At 40.6% G+C, this 16418-nt stretch overlaps 1 protein-coding gene across 1 annotated transcript in view; it reads left to right on the forward strand.

The window, feature by feature from the left end:
* The first annotated feature begins 6 nt into the window (after positions 1-6).
* Positions 7-16418, forward strand: part of MAPK1 (mitogen-activated protein kinase 1) — a 57349-nt gene continuing 40937 nt past the window's right edge. Inside the window, exon 1 of the mRNA XM_019506951.1 lies at positions 7-209. Within this exon, the coding sequence (XP_019362496.1) occupies positions 67-209 (143 nt within the window). The 5' untranslated portion in view covers positions 7-66. The remainder of the gene's footprint in view (positions 210-16418) is intronic.

Genomic DNA, 16418 nt, shown 5'->3' on the forward strand with positions numbered 1-16418 from the left:
CTGGGCAGTGCCGGCTACCGCGGCAGCAGCGCTCCGGTCGCAGCAGCGGCTGCCGGCGCGGACAACATGGCGGCGGTGTCGGGGGCCGCGGCCGCGGGCGGCGCCGCCAACGCGGGCGGCCCCGAGATGGTGCGCGGGCAGGCCTTCGACGTGGGGCCGCGCTACACCAACCTCTCCTACATCGGCGAGGGCGCCTACGGCATGGTCTGGTGCGTGTCCCCGGCCCGGCTCGGCCGCGTCTCCCATCAGGACGGGGCGCGCCCAAACCTGCTCCGTGCTCCCCTTCCCGGGCGCAGGTGCGAGGTCCCCGCGGCTCTGCCGGGCTGGGGCTCGGCCCTGGCAGCCACGGGAGTAACCTGGGGCCTGCGGAGCCCGGGCCGCGCCAGGCGGCTTCGCCTCCGCGGGGGGCTCCACGGTCCGCTCCTCGGGCCTCTGCCCGTTGCAGGGCCGAGTCCGCTGGACAGAGCAGGCCTCGGCCGGGGTTGCTCCCTCCCTCGAGGCTGCCCCGGTTCGGGGCTCTGGTTAGCCTGGGTTGGTGCCTTTCTGCTGCTCTAGTGCGGGTGTCCCCTGTACACGTCGGCCCGAAGCACCCGAGAACGCACGTTCATGCATTCGTGTTTGAAAACAAGGCCGGGACGATACTTCTCTGCATCGTCCCGCCTATTTTAGAAGGGGGGGGTTGTCATAGGAGCTGCTTAACTTAACCGCGAATAGGATATATTTGGCTACTGAAAGGCTGCAAGAAGTGTCAGGAAGGATGCAGCCCTCTGGCAGTTGCATCCTTTTTTTTGATAAGGCAAATGAGCAACCTTTGGTTAATGGGCAGAAGTAGGGAAAATGCCCCTGCCTTTCCTGTCTCTGCTGTGTGAAGGGGTTGCACATTTTTCCAGATGTTCAGTTCTTCCATCAAGCCTAGGAATCTGAGGTTATACCGTAATTAAAAAAACAAATAAAAATGTGCGGCTCATTTATGTTTTCTGTAAATGGGTGTTAGATTGTCTCTGTTAAGTTAAAGATACTAATTCTAGCGGCTCTAAGGGGGGGTGTGGGGTAGTATGGGGTGGTATGTGTGCAGGGTGTATCTTCCTTCTGGGCTTCATAATTTAAAGCAATTGCTGTAGGGAGCATTGTGGTTTTTATTTAATTGCTATTCTTTGGTACAGTCTCAAGTGTGAGAGGACATGGAACAAAGTCTGTCAGTTTGTGTTGTGTACTTGAGTAGGAAAGCGCTGGATTGCACATGTCCTAGTGGGGTGCCATAGCAACTGCAGTATTTTGGTAGCACATAAGACACAAGCTACTATGATTTAAATAAGATTTACTTTCCAGTTACAGGAGTTACTGGTTGTGCAGATTGATGCTAGATGTGTCATGGTTTGCTTTGCTGGCAAAGCTGCATGTGCCTTCTCAATTTAAGGGGGAGTTTTCTATTGTATTGCAAGTAGATTTATCTATTTTTTTTAATGAAGAGTTGTGGCTTTTCCAGTCAAGAAAGTCCAACTTAATATACTGGATCTGGCAATTGCAGTTATCTGTGTATTGCACTGTGTGGTTTCTTAGTGTGGAAATGTCAAGTGATTTTGACTCTTACAGCTCTCCAGGGTATAAAGGAAAATACAGACCAAATAAGCCATTTGCTTGACTGTTCTCCCATTCAAGTTGTCTCTAATATGGAAACCTTTAGGTAGTCAAATGCCTGCCTTTATCTCAGTTGTTCATAGTCCACGTTTTGAGTAGAAGCAGAAATTGAGTAAAAATAAAGTTACTAGAGCACTACATGGCATAGTGTTCTCAGGGTATGCTTTTTTCAATATTAGAGCAAATAAAGACTTAAAATTGTCTTGTTTTGCGGGTTAGCATTAGAAAAGATTAAGGCAGGGGGTCCTTTACACTCAACCTTTGTAGCCTTCTCAGGCTAGATTTCTTTTGCCACCTGCATTCTGTGCCTTGACTCTAGAGACCAGACTCTGTCTTGTGTTGCATTCCCACTTAAATGATGTGTTGTGAGAGATTAGGATATGTCCTTGTTTCTAGGACAGCACTCTAGGCTCTGCCCCTCCTGGAAATGGTCTGTTGACAGGGGTTAGCCACTTCATAATTACTCTTTCTTTTCTTGCAGTTTGTTTTCAATACTTTTACATAATAAAGACAGTTATGAAAGAAAAAACATGGTGCAAACAACCGAAATGGAAGAGTTAACTAAAACCCTAATTAATTCCCAGGATTGAATCGCAAGCAATTTCAAATTATGTCCCAACAAATAAGAATATACATAACTAACTACTGCTTTCAGTCTAACATACATATTGTTTTATCTGTGTTTTTTTTTCTCTTCTTTCTAGATATGCTCTTCATCTTAACTTTTTTTGGCTGGGTTAGTCATTTAACTGAATGTTTGAAATAATATTCATTTTTTGGAAAGGGATAGTTAATATCAGTGTTGTGGGTTTTTTACTTTGCTTTTTAACCCATTGTTCCCCATCAGAATTTCTGTGCAGGTGGAGTATTGGAGCAACAACAGATATAATACATATTTAAAAAAAATCCGTAAGTGAATGCAACTGTGAACTAAATGATCAGATCTTGTACCTATGTCAGGTTCCCTGCTGTGTCTTTTGAGTCATTGATAACATTGTTTAGCTACAGTATAAAGGTTAAAATAGGCTAGTTAAATCTTTACAGCATAGCTGTTCTTGATGTGACATGACTCTTAATGGCAGTTTTGATTTTAGGGTACTCTGCTTCCTACTCGTTCCATCGGAATTAACCTTATGGGAGAAGTTGTGAAGAACTGTCCGGTTTAATTTTAATATATACCTATTGTTCCTCTTGAAAAGCTTATTCATAAACTGATTTAAAACTGGAAAGTTAATGAAGAAGCCACTTCCTAAAATAAGTATTTCCTCAAAAAGGTGAAAAGTAGGAAAATTGATTACACTGATGTTTTTGTGGAAATGTAGAGCTCTCTTTTACAAAAGGTGGTGTCTGTAATGTTTGTCTTGCCTGTAGACCAGAATGTTTCAAATAAGTAAGGGTACTTTAGTCAGTGGGTTTGAAGGTAGATTTCCAGACCTGTTTATGCTTGCATGGTACAAAGGTAGCTGAAACCACTTGCAGTTTTTCTGGCTGAACCTTCGCTTATATGAGGGAATACCTGGTAGAATTAGGATGGTAGTAATGACTCCTGTACCTCTTTTGTAGTTTTGAGGTCCCACAGTGGGGATGGCTGAGGGTTCTTGAAAAGCGAAGTCTTTGTTAAGAAAAGTGAAATACGTGAGTAGAGGTGCTTAAACATCTGAAAAGATTGTATTAGTAAATGTTCATAATGCTATTAATGTAGCCGCATGCTCTTCTGAGCTGCTCAGCTAAAGAATATGGAGAAACAAGACTTCTATTTAGAGCAGAAAATATAATATAGTTCTGTGCAAACTTGAATGAATGGTAGTACACATGAGAAGTAGTAAAAAGTAGTTTATATTGGACAGCTTAAATATGGAATCAGTATGGAACCTCCCAGCGAGTAATATTCCATGGGGTTTTTTTAATCAAAGATAGTTGTGTTGCTATTTGTTTAGAACAGTGGCTACAGACATTATCAGGTTTGTGATAGTGGTTGTTTCCAGATGTTGCATAAAACATGAAACTCCTGCATAGGAATGCTTTTGGTGTTTTACATAGACCAAAAAGAAAACATAGTAAAAATATTAGTAAAAAATGAAAGATACAAAACAAGCAGCAGTATGGAATTTGCAGGTTGCATGTCTCCCATCTTTCTATCTTCTATGTCCTTTTTGAGAATGAGAAATTGGGAATTCAGTTTTTGCTCTGCTACGATGCCCCTCATTTGTCTTCATCCTCTACCTTTTGGTAATCTCCTCTTCTTTGTAGTGCTTGCCTCCTGGCAAGGTGAGGCTTTGGCCAAGAGAGAGCTCCTTGAAAGGTATGGCTCATTACCCTTTGGTTCCAATTCCTGCATTTTCCAAAGCCCAGGCCACTTTTCTAGAACCATGGGAACCCAAACTGATGATTTTAATGCTTCTTTAAGTTGTTTTGATATGCTTTGTTTTTTAATCCATTTCAGCGTAAGGCTTCTTGTAAATTTTATGGTTGCTATTGGCAGGCAATTCTCTTTCCGTATATTCTTGAGCTATGTACATCTTGTAGTTTGTGACCATTTTCTTACACTTGAGCTTCATATAGCAACTTTAAGGTATGCATTTAATTTTTGTCTTTGGTAGTGGTGATATGACTAGAAAAGTGATTGTGCAAAGACTGTGCTTATCATCAGGAATCCAGGTTTTCAGTTTGCTGCAGAAAAACTTGGAGTTTCTCCTTTTTAAAATCAGTGTGTAATGGCTGTTATCATCTTGTCTGTTGTAGTTGTGCAAGTACAGTGCAAAAATACAGCCTGTTCATTCCCAAGTGCCTGGCACCTGTTGCTCTGTTGAAGCCAATGGGCTCAGACTGCCTGATTAGCTTTAAAAATTAGGCCCAAAATTTATTTGTGAAATAATAAATGCTTGCATGTTATTGTGAAATAACATGCTTGCTTCCTGAACAAGTGAGCTACTAGAAATGGGTACCTACTAAGTCTTAAACTTTTTTGCTGAATTAATGGGAATTGGACAATTGTTCCATGCTGCTATCTGAAAGAGAATTTTCTTCCCTCTCACATCCCACAGCTTTATCAGAAAATTTGGGATTTTTAAACAGAGAAAAATCGGGATTCCTGCTAATCATGCATACTATAGATGGCTCTTAAAACGTAGGAATTGTGTGTCTCTTGTGTATTCTGTATAACATTTCTGAATGCCATTGTTTGATTGGTGTTTGCATCTCAGATGCAACATTTCTTTTTAAAGAAATTGTTAAGGAGTTTATAATTCTCAACCCCTCCCGCCCCTTTCAGTTCCCACACAATATGTGTTTTGTTTAGTATGGGGAAACTTTCCCAGTGGGCCTATTAGCATTTTGATGGGGGGGAAAAATAAATATGCCTCTAATGATTTGTTTTTAATACAGTTTAGATTCAGGCTTGGTTGTATCTTTGCTGAAATTCATTGCAAGGGTCAAGGGCTTTCTGTAGAGAATGCTTTGTGTTTAGATCCTCTCTTTCACCTGAATTGCAGGAAAGGCAGTCATAATAAATGAGTCCCATATTGTTGTGGCTTCCATCTAGTCGTGCACTACACTAACTGAAGCTTCTGTGTTGTTTTGAGGACTAGCCTTAGGTACTGAAGGGTTCATTGCAGTAGTCTGGCCTCGGCATGATGATTACAGAACATGATATGGTGAGTTAGCATCTTGAAGTAAAGAGTAATGTTTCTTAGCAGGTATTTATTTAGTATTTCTAGTTAACTGTGGCTTGTCAGGGTCTATTTGTAGACCCTATAGTTGATTTTTCCTGGAATGAATGAATGGAACAACTTTAAAGCTTTTTCTGTCTACCCCTTTTTGATTTTGTAGTAGTCATTGGTCACACACATGTAATAGTTTTGAGTGGGATTCTCAGCAGCATTAAAGAATCACAAGTCCCATATTGTATGACCACATCTGAAAATACCATCCATGAAAGATTGCAGGTCCCATTAGATTTTCTGATAAAGAGGACTAATTCCTACATGAGACTTGATAATATTTCTTTGCCATAACCAGGTCTGAGACTTGCCTAAGATGTATAAACCTGAAAGGTTTAGATGTCAGTTTTGGTGTGCCACACCTTCTCAGGAACTCTTTCCAGCAAGGAGAGGTTAGAGTTTTCCTAGTATTAAAGAATAGTTGGCTTAGTACAGGCCAGATTGATTCTTGAATCCTGGTTTTCCTGGGGGAAGGAAAGAGGGGAAAATGGTTGGGGTATGTATGGAAGCCTTAATTATCTCTGGCAGTAATGATTTTTGGACGCTTCTCACTGGCTCTTGCTGGTTTGACGGGATACAGCTTTCATTCAGCTGTCTAGGTGGGTTTCCATACTTATGACATGTCCGAGTTGTGAAACTGGAAGAAACTCGGTTACAAAAGTTGGCTATTTTTCCTTTGCTTTCACACAACCTCTGAATGTACAGAGGCTGTCTTTTAAAGTAGTTGATCTTGTTTTGGGATGCTAAAAGCTTTTTTTGTAATGGATTTTAAACTTAATCAAGGCAATCTGAAGTTAATCAAGCTACTCATCACATGGGATAATTCCTATGGTTGGTTGTGTGCCTTTGGGTGACATGGTAGAACAGGATTTCGTGTTCTTCACAGCTGTAGCATAAACATGGAGGAATGTTTTTGTTTCAGCTAATCACATTTCAGTCTTCTCCCATTTCATTTCTGTCTCAGCCCCTGGTTAATCACACTGAGGAGGGAGAAAGCTTCTAATGGTCAGAGCACTGATGGCTTTGCACATATAGGAGATTATTTTGGCATCTCAGTTAGTCACAGGTCAGTTGAGAGGCAGGAATACAAAACAGTTGCTGTGTTCCTTGGAACTCTTTGCACTTCAGTGATGGATGGATTTTGTAGGAAGACCTATTATAGAAATTGTCTTGTAGCAAATTTTAATTGAATATTTCCATGATAATATTTTTGGTTTACAATTAACTTCATTTTATATATAAGCAAATGATAAGAGTTATTTAATAGTACCTAGAGCTATAAAAAAAAAAAAAAAAAGGGGGGGGTTTTTAGCAAATGCCTTTTCAGGACCCTTTAAAATATTGAAATAAATAGTTTGAATTTTTCTCAAAGTATTAAAAAATACTTTGTGGTAAAGTGATTAAAATGCAAGGTAAAATTTGTGTGACATGGTAAAAGTCATTTAACCTTTTTGTGCATTTATTTTAAGTATTGGCAACTTGCAATTAGACTTACAGTTTATAATATGTAATTAGTTCATCTCCCAGTTTTCCTTTTTGTCTAAATTAACAGCTGTCACTGCTGTACTTTGGATTCTGCTTAGTTGGAAAGCTAGTAGTTTCCTTTATGTTGGGTAATGATGTTGTATCCTGAATTAAGCTCTAGGAAGTAGTTCTGAGCATTACAAATTGCCAGTCCACCAGACAACTTCAGTGAATTAACCCAGCTGTATGCTTGCATGTCTTTGGAATTTGATAGCCCATGAAACAAATTGAAATATTATTTAAATCTTAGATTTTGTTCCTGTACACCTGATGCCTTTACAATAGTGAAATATCATTTAATGTTGTCTCTTAAATGTGTGTTGTGTGGTAATGTACTAGGCAAATCAAATAACTTGTATATACTGTTTGACTGAGTTAAAATATATTTGTTGTATCTGATAGTTTTAGGTGAGGAGGGGGGAAAGAAGAAGATGAGGGGTGGGGGTGGGAATCTACTCTAAGATGACGTGCATGAAATCTGTGTACACCAACAGTAAAAGACATTTTTGAAATAGTGTTTGGCAGGCAATGTGACGCTATTTGAAGTGTGTAGGTAATCTTGGTTTTGCATACGAGAGAAGTGGCAGTTCTGTCGCAGCTAATTCAATAGAAATGACTAGTGTCCTTGGCCATGCTAGCCTGACAGACTGCTTAGATGGTGTTGATGTTTGAACTCTTGATCTCTCTGGTTATAATGGAGATGGAGAGAGCCTAAGGGCTCTTGTATTTCAGAATATTAAATGAAATTTATAAAATAGTGCATATCTGTACTTTTCCTTAAAGTGTACTGTAGCTTCCTATTATAGTGAGAAGTGAATATGGAAAATTTTAAAAAAGAATATGTGGAATAATAAAGATACTACAGTTAGTTATTTGGTTTTGAATGTATAATTCAGTTAGAGAATTAAAACATAAACATAATCTTACACGCATCCTCTTTATAAAGCTCCTTTTGAAACTAACAAGCTGTGTAGTGCTGTTTCACAGGGATGTCAGAGTTGTTCTTGAAAATGGTAGACACAAAAAGAAATATAAACATCTACTAGCTGAAGATAGAAAAGATGGGTGGGTATGGGGATAGAAAACGTAAAGAACACTTTTGCTGTAGCTCTGTGCATGCCTTCATAGACTGCCTTTGCCAGTGCTCATAGTTTTTTTCCCAAGGGTTTATGATAATAATAGTTATGAAACTGACTGGTATCTTATTAACTTTGCTACTGCTTGTCAAAGTTCAGAGAAGCAAAAGAGCCAAAGGAGTGAGAGAGAACTGAGAAATTCAGTACCTTATTTAAGAAATTATCTTCATGACTATAAGGACCAAAACCACCAGCTTTTTGTTTTTTAAAATTCTGCAGGTATAGATACTTCAAGGTTTCAATAAAAGACAAAAACAAGTATCAAACTTAGGAGAAAGGACTTGTTCAAAATAATGTGGAAACAAAAATAAAGAAATTAAAATCTTCTAAACAAGGAGAAGCAGGAAAGCAAGGAATAAACCAATATAACTAAATAGCAAAGTTCAGGAGATTACTCAAATTGGAGACTCTTCAGAAAATTGAAGGCCTAGTGAAATAAATTGAAAGGAATGCAAAATACTGCAGACAAAATAAGTGAAATGTTAAGATAGAGTTTTAGTGGTAAATAGCTAAAGGCAAAGCAGAGAAAATAATATTAAGACATTAAGTTTTTGAGAGCTTTGCATTGGTCTTAACATGGTGTTGAGAAGAGTTACCCTTTTCTGGTAACAGTAATGAGGTATTATTGGAGATGGCTTCAGAATCTCCTTTTTTTAGTTGAGTCTTTTCTAAGAGAGAGATTAAAAAAATTAAGCTACCATATTTAGTCTCAGTACTTTTGATAAAGTATAAATATACTATTTGCAAGACGAGATCTGAGGAAATAGACAAGTACTGATTTTTTTTTTTTTTTTCTTCTGCCCCTGGTTAATGGGTTAATATTATTCATGTATTGTTTAGAGTGGGATGTGATGGAATATAACAAGGTAATTTTTGTACAAGAAAACTTGCCTTCATAATTTATTAGGATTAATAAAGGTCAATTAAAAGTACGTAAGGGACAACTGATTGACCATGTAAAGCCACACCAGAAGCTAAAAAGAAATTAGGTATTCATGATGTGTAAGGTCTTAGATTAAAAACCGCCTAAGAAAGAAAAGCAAAATAAAGGCTGCTGAGCAGCCAAAGGTACAAGATTGGGCCAGAAAGAACAAGCAAGAGATTGTATGCCTATGTAACGTGGTGGTTACTAGGAAGAAGGAGCCTATCTTTTTTTTTTTTTTCTTTCCTTTCTCTGCTGCCAGGATTGCTTCCATTTTAATTGATGACTGTTTAACACAGTGATTCTCAACCAGCATGTCTCAGCAGTTAGTGGTACCATGAGGTCCTTTAAAGGGTGCTGTTCAATATTAGCACTGTTAAGTATGCAAACACTTATGCACAATTCACAAAATAAACCAAGAGATTTAAAATACAAATCCAGAGTGTCAAAAACATTCTGACCTGTTTTGATTTTTGAGTTTGTTGCGACATAAAAATTGCTCTGCTATTTTTCCACAGAGGGAAAAAAATGAATAACAGCTAAAACCTGGTATTTTCTGAGGGGTGCCAATCTAAGGAAGTTTGAGTACCATTGGTCTAATATCAAATGCGTGAAGCGTCCTCCAAATAAGTGAGGGAGCTTCTGTAGCCTACTGACTGTGGCACTTAATTGGGAAGGAGAAGTCCTAGATTCTTGTCCTAGCTGTCAGGGCCCCTTGTGTTAATGCTAAGAGTGATTAGTGGGTACCAAAAGACAGCTCTAGGATACAGCTACATTCAGTGATGCATTGAGAAAAATTGGCCTTTTGCAGGATGAGTAAGCTAAAGTAAATCTTTGTCTTATTTAAAATGCAAATACTTACTACTTCAAGTTGTTCACGGTACTTTGTATGTGCAGTAAAGCAGAATTGAACAGATATGTAAATAGATGCATGTACAAAGACTCATGGAATGCACATTCCACTTTCTGCTGGCTCAGTGCAGAAAGCTATTGCTACACGATAGAAAATCTTGTGTTTCATGGCACTGGGGCAGTAAGTTTACTTTCAAGTAAAATGCATTCTCATTTTAGAGACTGAATCAATATCCATCTTGCTTGTTAAATTAAATATATGGGCCTTGAACTTTGTATGAAGCATCCAATTATAAGATAAGATAATTTTCAAGAACTCTACTATTCTTTTAGTTTGTGCATGTTTCCTAAGCATTGAGAAGTCCAGTTTATCTATACTATGATGGTCTAGTAACCTGCAGGGAGGATATTGGAGGGAGAAGCTGCAATGTATACCAAGAGATGATTTAGTTTTAGTGAATTTCTGATCTTTTATCCCCCTGGGTGAAATATCAAGTTACATGGTCCATGTATGGTTCCCAAAGGTGTATAACATTTACATAGTTGGAATAACTAGAGCTTCAAGCTTATACTTTTTCAGAATACCAGTACTAGAGCAGGCCTCTTCCATACACTAACTGGTGTTCATGGCTTGCACAGGTAACAGTTTAAGGATGGAGCAAGACAGAAAATGTCTTGATACTACACGATTAGTTAAGGGTGCTCAATCTCTGGCCCAGGGAGCCTTGGAATCTGGCCCACCAGTTGAGCAATTTGGCAGTGGGGAGCAGTGGCAGTACTGCCACCCCTCCTCATTGCCAAAATCCCAAGCCCCATGGGAAAGGGCAGAGCTGGGCTACAACCCTCTGTCCACATGGCCAGATCAGAGCCAGGCAGCTGCAGCACTGTGTGTGGGAGGGTGGCGAGCACCCACAAACACCACTGGCAGTAGCGGCCAGCGACAGTCATGGATCACCAGTGGTGCAGTCAGCAAGGGGGCAGGGGAGGTAGCAAATGGTGACCGCCTGCAGGGGGTGTGCCACCACACTCGGGGTGCATGTGCACCCACATGCACCGCCATGCATCACCAGCGGTGCAGCTGGATCTGGGCTGGCCCACCTTTCATCCCTGTTACTCTGTGCAGCTAAATGAGCCCCTGCTGAATCTGTTCTACTGAGTTATCAGGCACTGCCCATATGGTCTGCTGGCCAAAAAAAAGATTAAGCGCTAGGGCATTCTTATTTTTTTGTTTGTCATACTTGAAATAACACATCAGTTTTGATGTTCTTGCTCTGCAAAAATGTCCGGTGTTCATACAAAAGATTCTGCAGCAAGAACTATGATTTGATACAAGACCAGTGTAATGGCTATTATCTTCTTGTGCGTTGTAATTGTGCAAGTACAGTGAAGAAATACAGCCTGTTCTTTCCCAAGTGCCTGGCACCTGTTGCTCTGTTGAAGCCAGTGAGCTCAGAGTGCCTGATTTAGCTTTAAAAATAAGGCGCAAATTTTATTTGTGAAATAATAAAGTGCTTGTTTCCTGAGCAAGGGAGATACTAGAAATGTATACCTGTTAAGTCTTGAACTTTTTTCACTAATTAGTGGGAATTGGGCAATTATTTCCATGCTACTATCTGAAAGATTATTTCTTCCCTTTTATGTCCCACAGCTTTATTTTTTTTTTTAAAGGGAGAGGAAATTAATTTATTTTTATAATACATTTGAAATATTAGTTATGGCAATAATTGTTTTGGGGTTTTTGCTGACTTGACAAGTATACTTCTGTTTCTTTTGAAGCTGATGTGTTTTGAAAGCAGTTTTCAGTATAGATTGGATCTTTAAGTTTTTTAAGGTGAATGTACAGAAACAACAGCCAAGATGAATATTGGCTATATAGCTGAGCATGATGAAGTGTCTGAGTGCAAAACTACAATACTTTAATTTCAAAGTTTTTAAATAGAGAGAGTTTAGGAAGCAGCTTATTAGCTGTCAGTAAATTTGCCGTTTAAAAACTTAAATTAACGATATGTGGCTGGTGCAGCCTAAAATTAGTCCATTTTTAATTGGAGAATTAAAACTTAAATCCAAATATCTATACATTTCCAGAAGCAAATATTCTTTACATAAAGTAATGCTAATAGAAGTTTAAACAATTATTTTTTGTTTCATCTTTAGGATTGAGATGAATAGATAGGAAGAAACAAAGATTTCTGCATGTTCATTAGCAGTAGATATCTAATGTTGTAGACTAAAAAGAAAAAAGCTCATTCAGTGATGTGAAAGTGAAATCTTACTAGAATTTGGAAAAGGACAAAAGCGGTAGAAGAAATATTCCAATGCTTGAAATTGGACAGTGTTAGTACATTGGAAAAATACATTTTATTTTTTCTGCAATTCAGTCAACTAATGCTGGAAAACAAAATGTTAAATAAGCCTAAAAGGTTGACAAAGCCATTAAGTAAAACAAAATGTTGAATAAATAGTTATAGGAAATGTATGCAACTTGTCTGTATGGGTACCCTTAGGTAGTAAGTACACAGTGTTAATATTTTGCTGACAAGAGAAATAGTAACAAGCTTATTTGCAGTAAAGCTTGACATACATGTCAGCATACCACAGAAATGGAGAATGAATAAAAAGGGTGAATGTATAGATCAATTTCTACCTTCTTCCTGGAATATTTTGCTTTTCCCTGTTCTAGTTGTTAGCTGTGCTGTTCTCGTTCTGTATTGACATGCTTATCCCTGGATCTGCCCTTGGATTTTTGTTGCCAAGGTAACACCAGGCTACAGATAGAAGCAGATCTAATTCTGAACTCCCAATCAGCCTTTTATTTAGTATTACATTTAGAATGTGTGTCACACATAGCCGTAAGGATTTTATATGTAAGGCTGCTTGCAGACGTGGAGAGAGGGGAAAAAAAACAAAAAAAAAATGCTTTACAGGAAGAAGCAGCGTGTTACTTCATAGTTTCATAGTTAGGGGCTGGAAGGGACCATGTCTGTATAAATTGGGTGCTTCAGCAGGGTTTTTTGGTGCTTTTGGCTAAAGCTGATTCAATTAGCTTTTGGCTAAAAGTACTAGAAAAACCCCACTAAAGCACCTGATCTATACAGATGTTGGGTGAGCTGGCTCCAACTAAGGTGCTGCCTCCTTTAGAGCATGCATGGGGCTTGGTGTGGGGACGTGCTGAGTTTAAAGTAAAGCGCTGGGTGGTTTGTTTGTTTTGTCTTTTTTCCCCCCAATGTTTGCAAGTACCCTGAGTTTCCAGTTATCAGCCTGGAAAAATACCTGGGGTGGATAGTCCACCTCAAGCACTGTGAAGGATTCATGATGGTGAGCCAGAAGGTGGTCCATAGAAAGGAGCTGCTTAAGGAGGCCAGGTTTTCTGAGCAAGGGGGGATGGTCGTGTGAAGAAACAGTCTTCCAATCTCTGGCCTGGGACCATTGTTAGGCAGCTGCAGCATGCTTTTACTTGTTTCAGTTCTGCTCCATAAAAAAAATGTAAGGAGTAGAAGTGGGTGGGTGAACATGCTGTAGCTGCTGGTAGTGGAAGGATTTAGGTTCTGGCAATAGGCCCATCCTGTGGAGAAAAGCTTTTCTTCCTTAAGAGGTACTTCCTGAGGAATGGGTTATGTTTTAGAGGTCAAGTTTAGTAATTGGGACACTTTATCAGTTTTCCATGTACAGCAGCACATACTTTGTTCAGTTTTCAGAGAGATGTCCTTAACCTGGATTTCTTAACCAGGAAGTGAAAGTAAGATTGTAAAAGGATGTATATTTAAAAATATATATATATATTATAACTTCTGTAGTTAGAATCAATTACCTATGTGCCTAAAGAGTCCTTGATAACTGATGTCAGTAAAGTTTAGTTAGCTATTTACAAAATACTTAATAGCATAACACAGAAAATTCCTAACAGTAAGGAGTGTAGTGTTATCTGATCCTAATAAATGTATTTGACAAGGTGGAAGCAAGTCTTGGTTTAACGTAGTAACCAGACCTTGATTTTGCATAAAGGAAATCTTTTGTATATTAGGAAGATTGTTAAACAATTGCAAAAGTCATTTACATTTAAAATCCTTGTTACAATTTAATAATATCTACCTCTGTATGCTTACATCTTCTCATGAAGCTGAATACCTATAGAAAAGAAAAGGTTTGAAAGTGCTGAAAATGCTATTAACTAGATTTGTTGAAACTGTGAACAACACGCAGAACAATTAATGGAAGGGGATTTGTGGTCCTTACAGTAATGGACTGTCTCATTTTGCTATGTAATGTGACTACCAAAATTATAGATTACATTGGTAGCTCAAAGGCATAGATTAGCACTGTGAATACTAATTATGCCTCCCAAACACTAGGACATTGCTCCATATTGTATCGGCACTGATAAAAGGAAAATTGACATTATTGACAATCAGGTTTTTTTGGCTGATGTGGCCGATTACTGTTACCGATAAATGCTGCATGCAGGCCAGGAGTGCAGCCTGGCAGCTTGGAGAGCATCCCACTGGTAAGTCCGGGGGGGGAGGGGGGGAAGGGGCATGCAGGCACGGGGGTGCAGATTGAGGCCCCCACAGTGAAGGAGGGAGTGGGGCAAGGGTAGGGTCAGGTAGTGTCCAGTTAGAGTGGGATGGAGCCATGAGCAACTCATCTGGAGGTGTGTGTGGGGGGTGGCAGTTCCCACCTCTGCGCTCACCCCAGGGGAGGCACGGGAGGCGCATGCCCCCTGAGTCTGTGCACAGGGAAAGGGCGATTCAAGGCCGGGGTCATGCTTGGGGCAGGTGGTGGCACTGGGAGGGAAGTAGGGCAAATTTTGAGGTGGCTATAGCCCCCTCCCAGCACAGCTGCTGCCTGCCCCAATCACAGCCCAGGCCCAGTCCCTGCTGGGAAGAGCCCAGTGCAGCCCACCCTTGCCCCACATACAGATCCAGGGGGCACATGCCCCCCATGCCTTCCCCGGGGATGCATGCAGTGGTAGAAGTCATCCCCCTGCACTCCCTGAACAAGCTGTGGCTCTGTCCCACAGCCAGATGCTGCTTTCCAAGCTGCCAGGCTGCATATCGGCCAATATAGCTTGTTGTTAATTGGTGGTTGGCACTGGGCCAAAAAATCTTTATTGGTGCACCCCTAGTAAATATTATCTGGAGAAAACATAGCCAGTTGGTAACAAACGTGCTTCTCATTGAAAAAGTGAGCGATTGCATAAGGATTCTAAATTTGAAATTTTAAGTCAATGTAATGCTTGTAGATGCTGATCCTTAGTTATTAGGAGCCTTGTCTATTGACTTAGTCTCTGAATTAGTAATATTTTTTTCACCAACTTGTGACTCAGTGATGGTCTTGAGCCATGGGTGTTCAACCCCTGGCCTATAGAACAAATCCATCCCACAGCCCTGTATCATCTGGCCCTCGGGGCTCTCCACTGGCCACAAAATACAGCAGTGGGAGAATGGTGGTATTGGTGCCCTGCCACCAAACCTCCAGACCCCTGGGCCCTGTGTGCTGCATTGTGCACCTTATCACATTGTGCAGGGCCAGGTGGGAATGGTGTCAGGCCCCAGGGCCCAATCCAGGCATGTTGGAGGGTGGGAAGGCACAGTGCTGAGTCCCAAGGCCCATCCTGGAGCGCTGGGGTTAGAGGGGCAGTACCAGGCTCCTGGGGACCAATCCCAGTGGGAGGGGCAGCTTTGGGCCCCTAGGGACCAATCCTAGTGTGGAGGGCTGGAGGGGGCAGTGCCAGCTCCTTGGAACTCAATCCTGGTACATTGGGACAGGAAGGGGTGGTATGGGAATGGGTGCTGCTGGGCCCCAGGGCCCAATCCTAGTGGGTGCTGCCCTACTTACTTGGTTTGCAGGGTCAGAAGTTTGAGCACTTCTGATCTAGAGGGAAGTATATATGGAGCGGTATTGAACAGTGTTGATGTGTAAAAACCACCCTTAGGGCTGACTAAGTGAGATTTTGGTCTGCTTACTGATGCTCCCAACAAGGATTCTAGTTCTGTAGTGTGCATGGAAGTTCCCTGTGCTAACTGATTCTGCCTTTTTTACAAACCAAGTACTTACCCTTTTTATGGATGTTCAAGCATACACAGGTATATGTGTTTTTTAATGGCTACTTTAATTTTGAATGCAATTTAATGTAATGCTCTTTGGGCACCTATACACATGACAGAGCTCTGTTCTGATGCATGCTAATCAGCCTGACACCTTGTCCTTGGTGCCAAAAACGTTAAAGTTTAAGATAACAAAAGTTTTGAGGCATAAGGAAATACAGAGGACCCATGCGAGGGGCTGCATGGTTGGGAGTGGGGTAGAGGTGTGAATGCAACTAAATTGCATAAGAAACATGGAGCCAACTAAGCCCGAGGGTGAGAGGGGCAAGACAATTGTATAGCAAAGAATATACAAGAGACCCCATGCAACAATACTGCATTTGAGTAGGGAGGTGGCTTATAGGTACACACAGAGTTACAAATAGAAGGTTGCAAAATATAGTTGGGGTAGACAATTTGTTAGACAATGTTAAAGTTCAAGTGACAAAGTTCAAGGCAGAAGAAAATACAGGAGACCTGAGTGAGGGGCTACATAGAGGATGGGGATTGGGGTGGGAACGTAACAAAGTTACATATAGAAGGT

The sequence above is a fragment of the Gavialis gangeticus genome, unplaced genomic scaffold (assembly GCF_001723915.1).
Source record: "Gavialis gangeticus isolate Ggan-Ray unplaced genomic scaffold, GavGan_comp1, whole genome shotgun sequence".
Taxonomy (NCBI): Eukaryota; Metazoa; Chordata; order Crocodylia; family Gavialidae; genus Gavialis; species Gavialis gangeticus.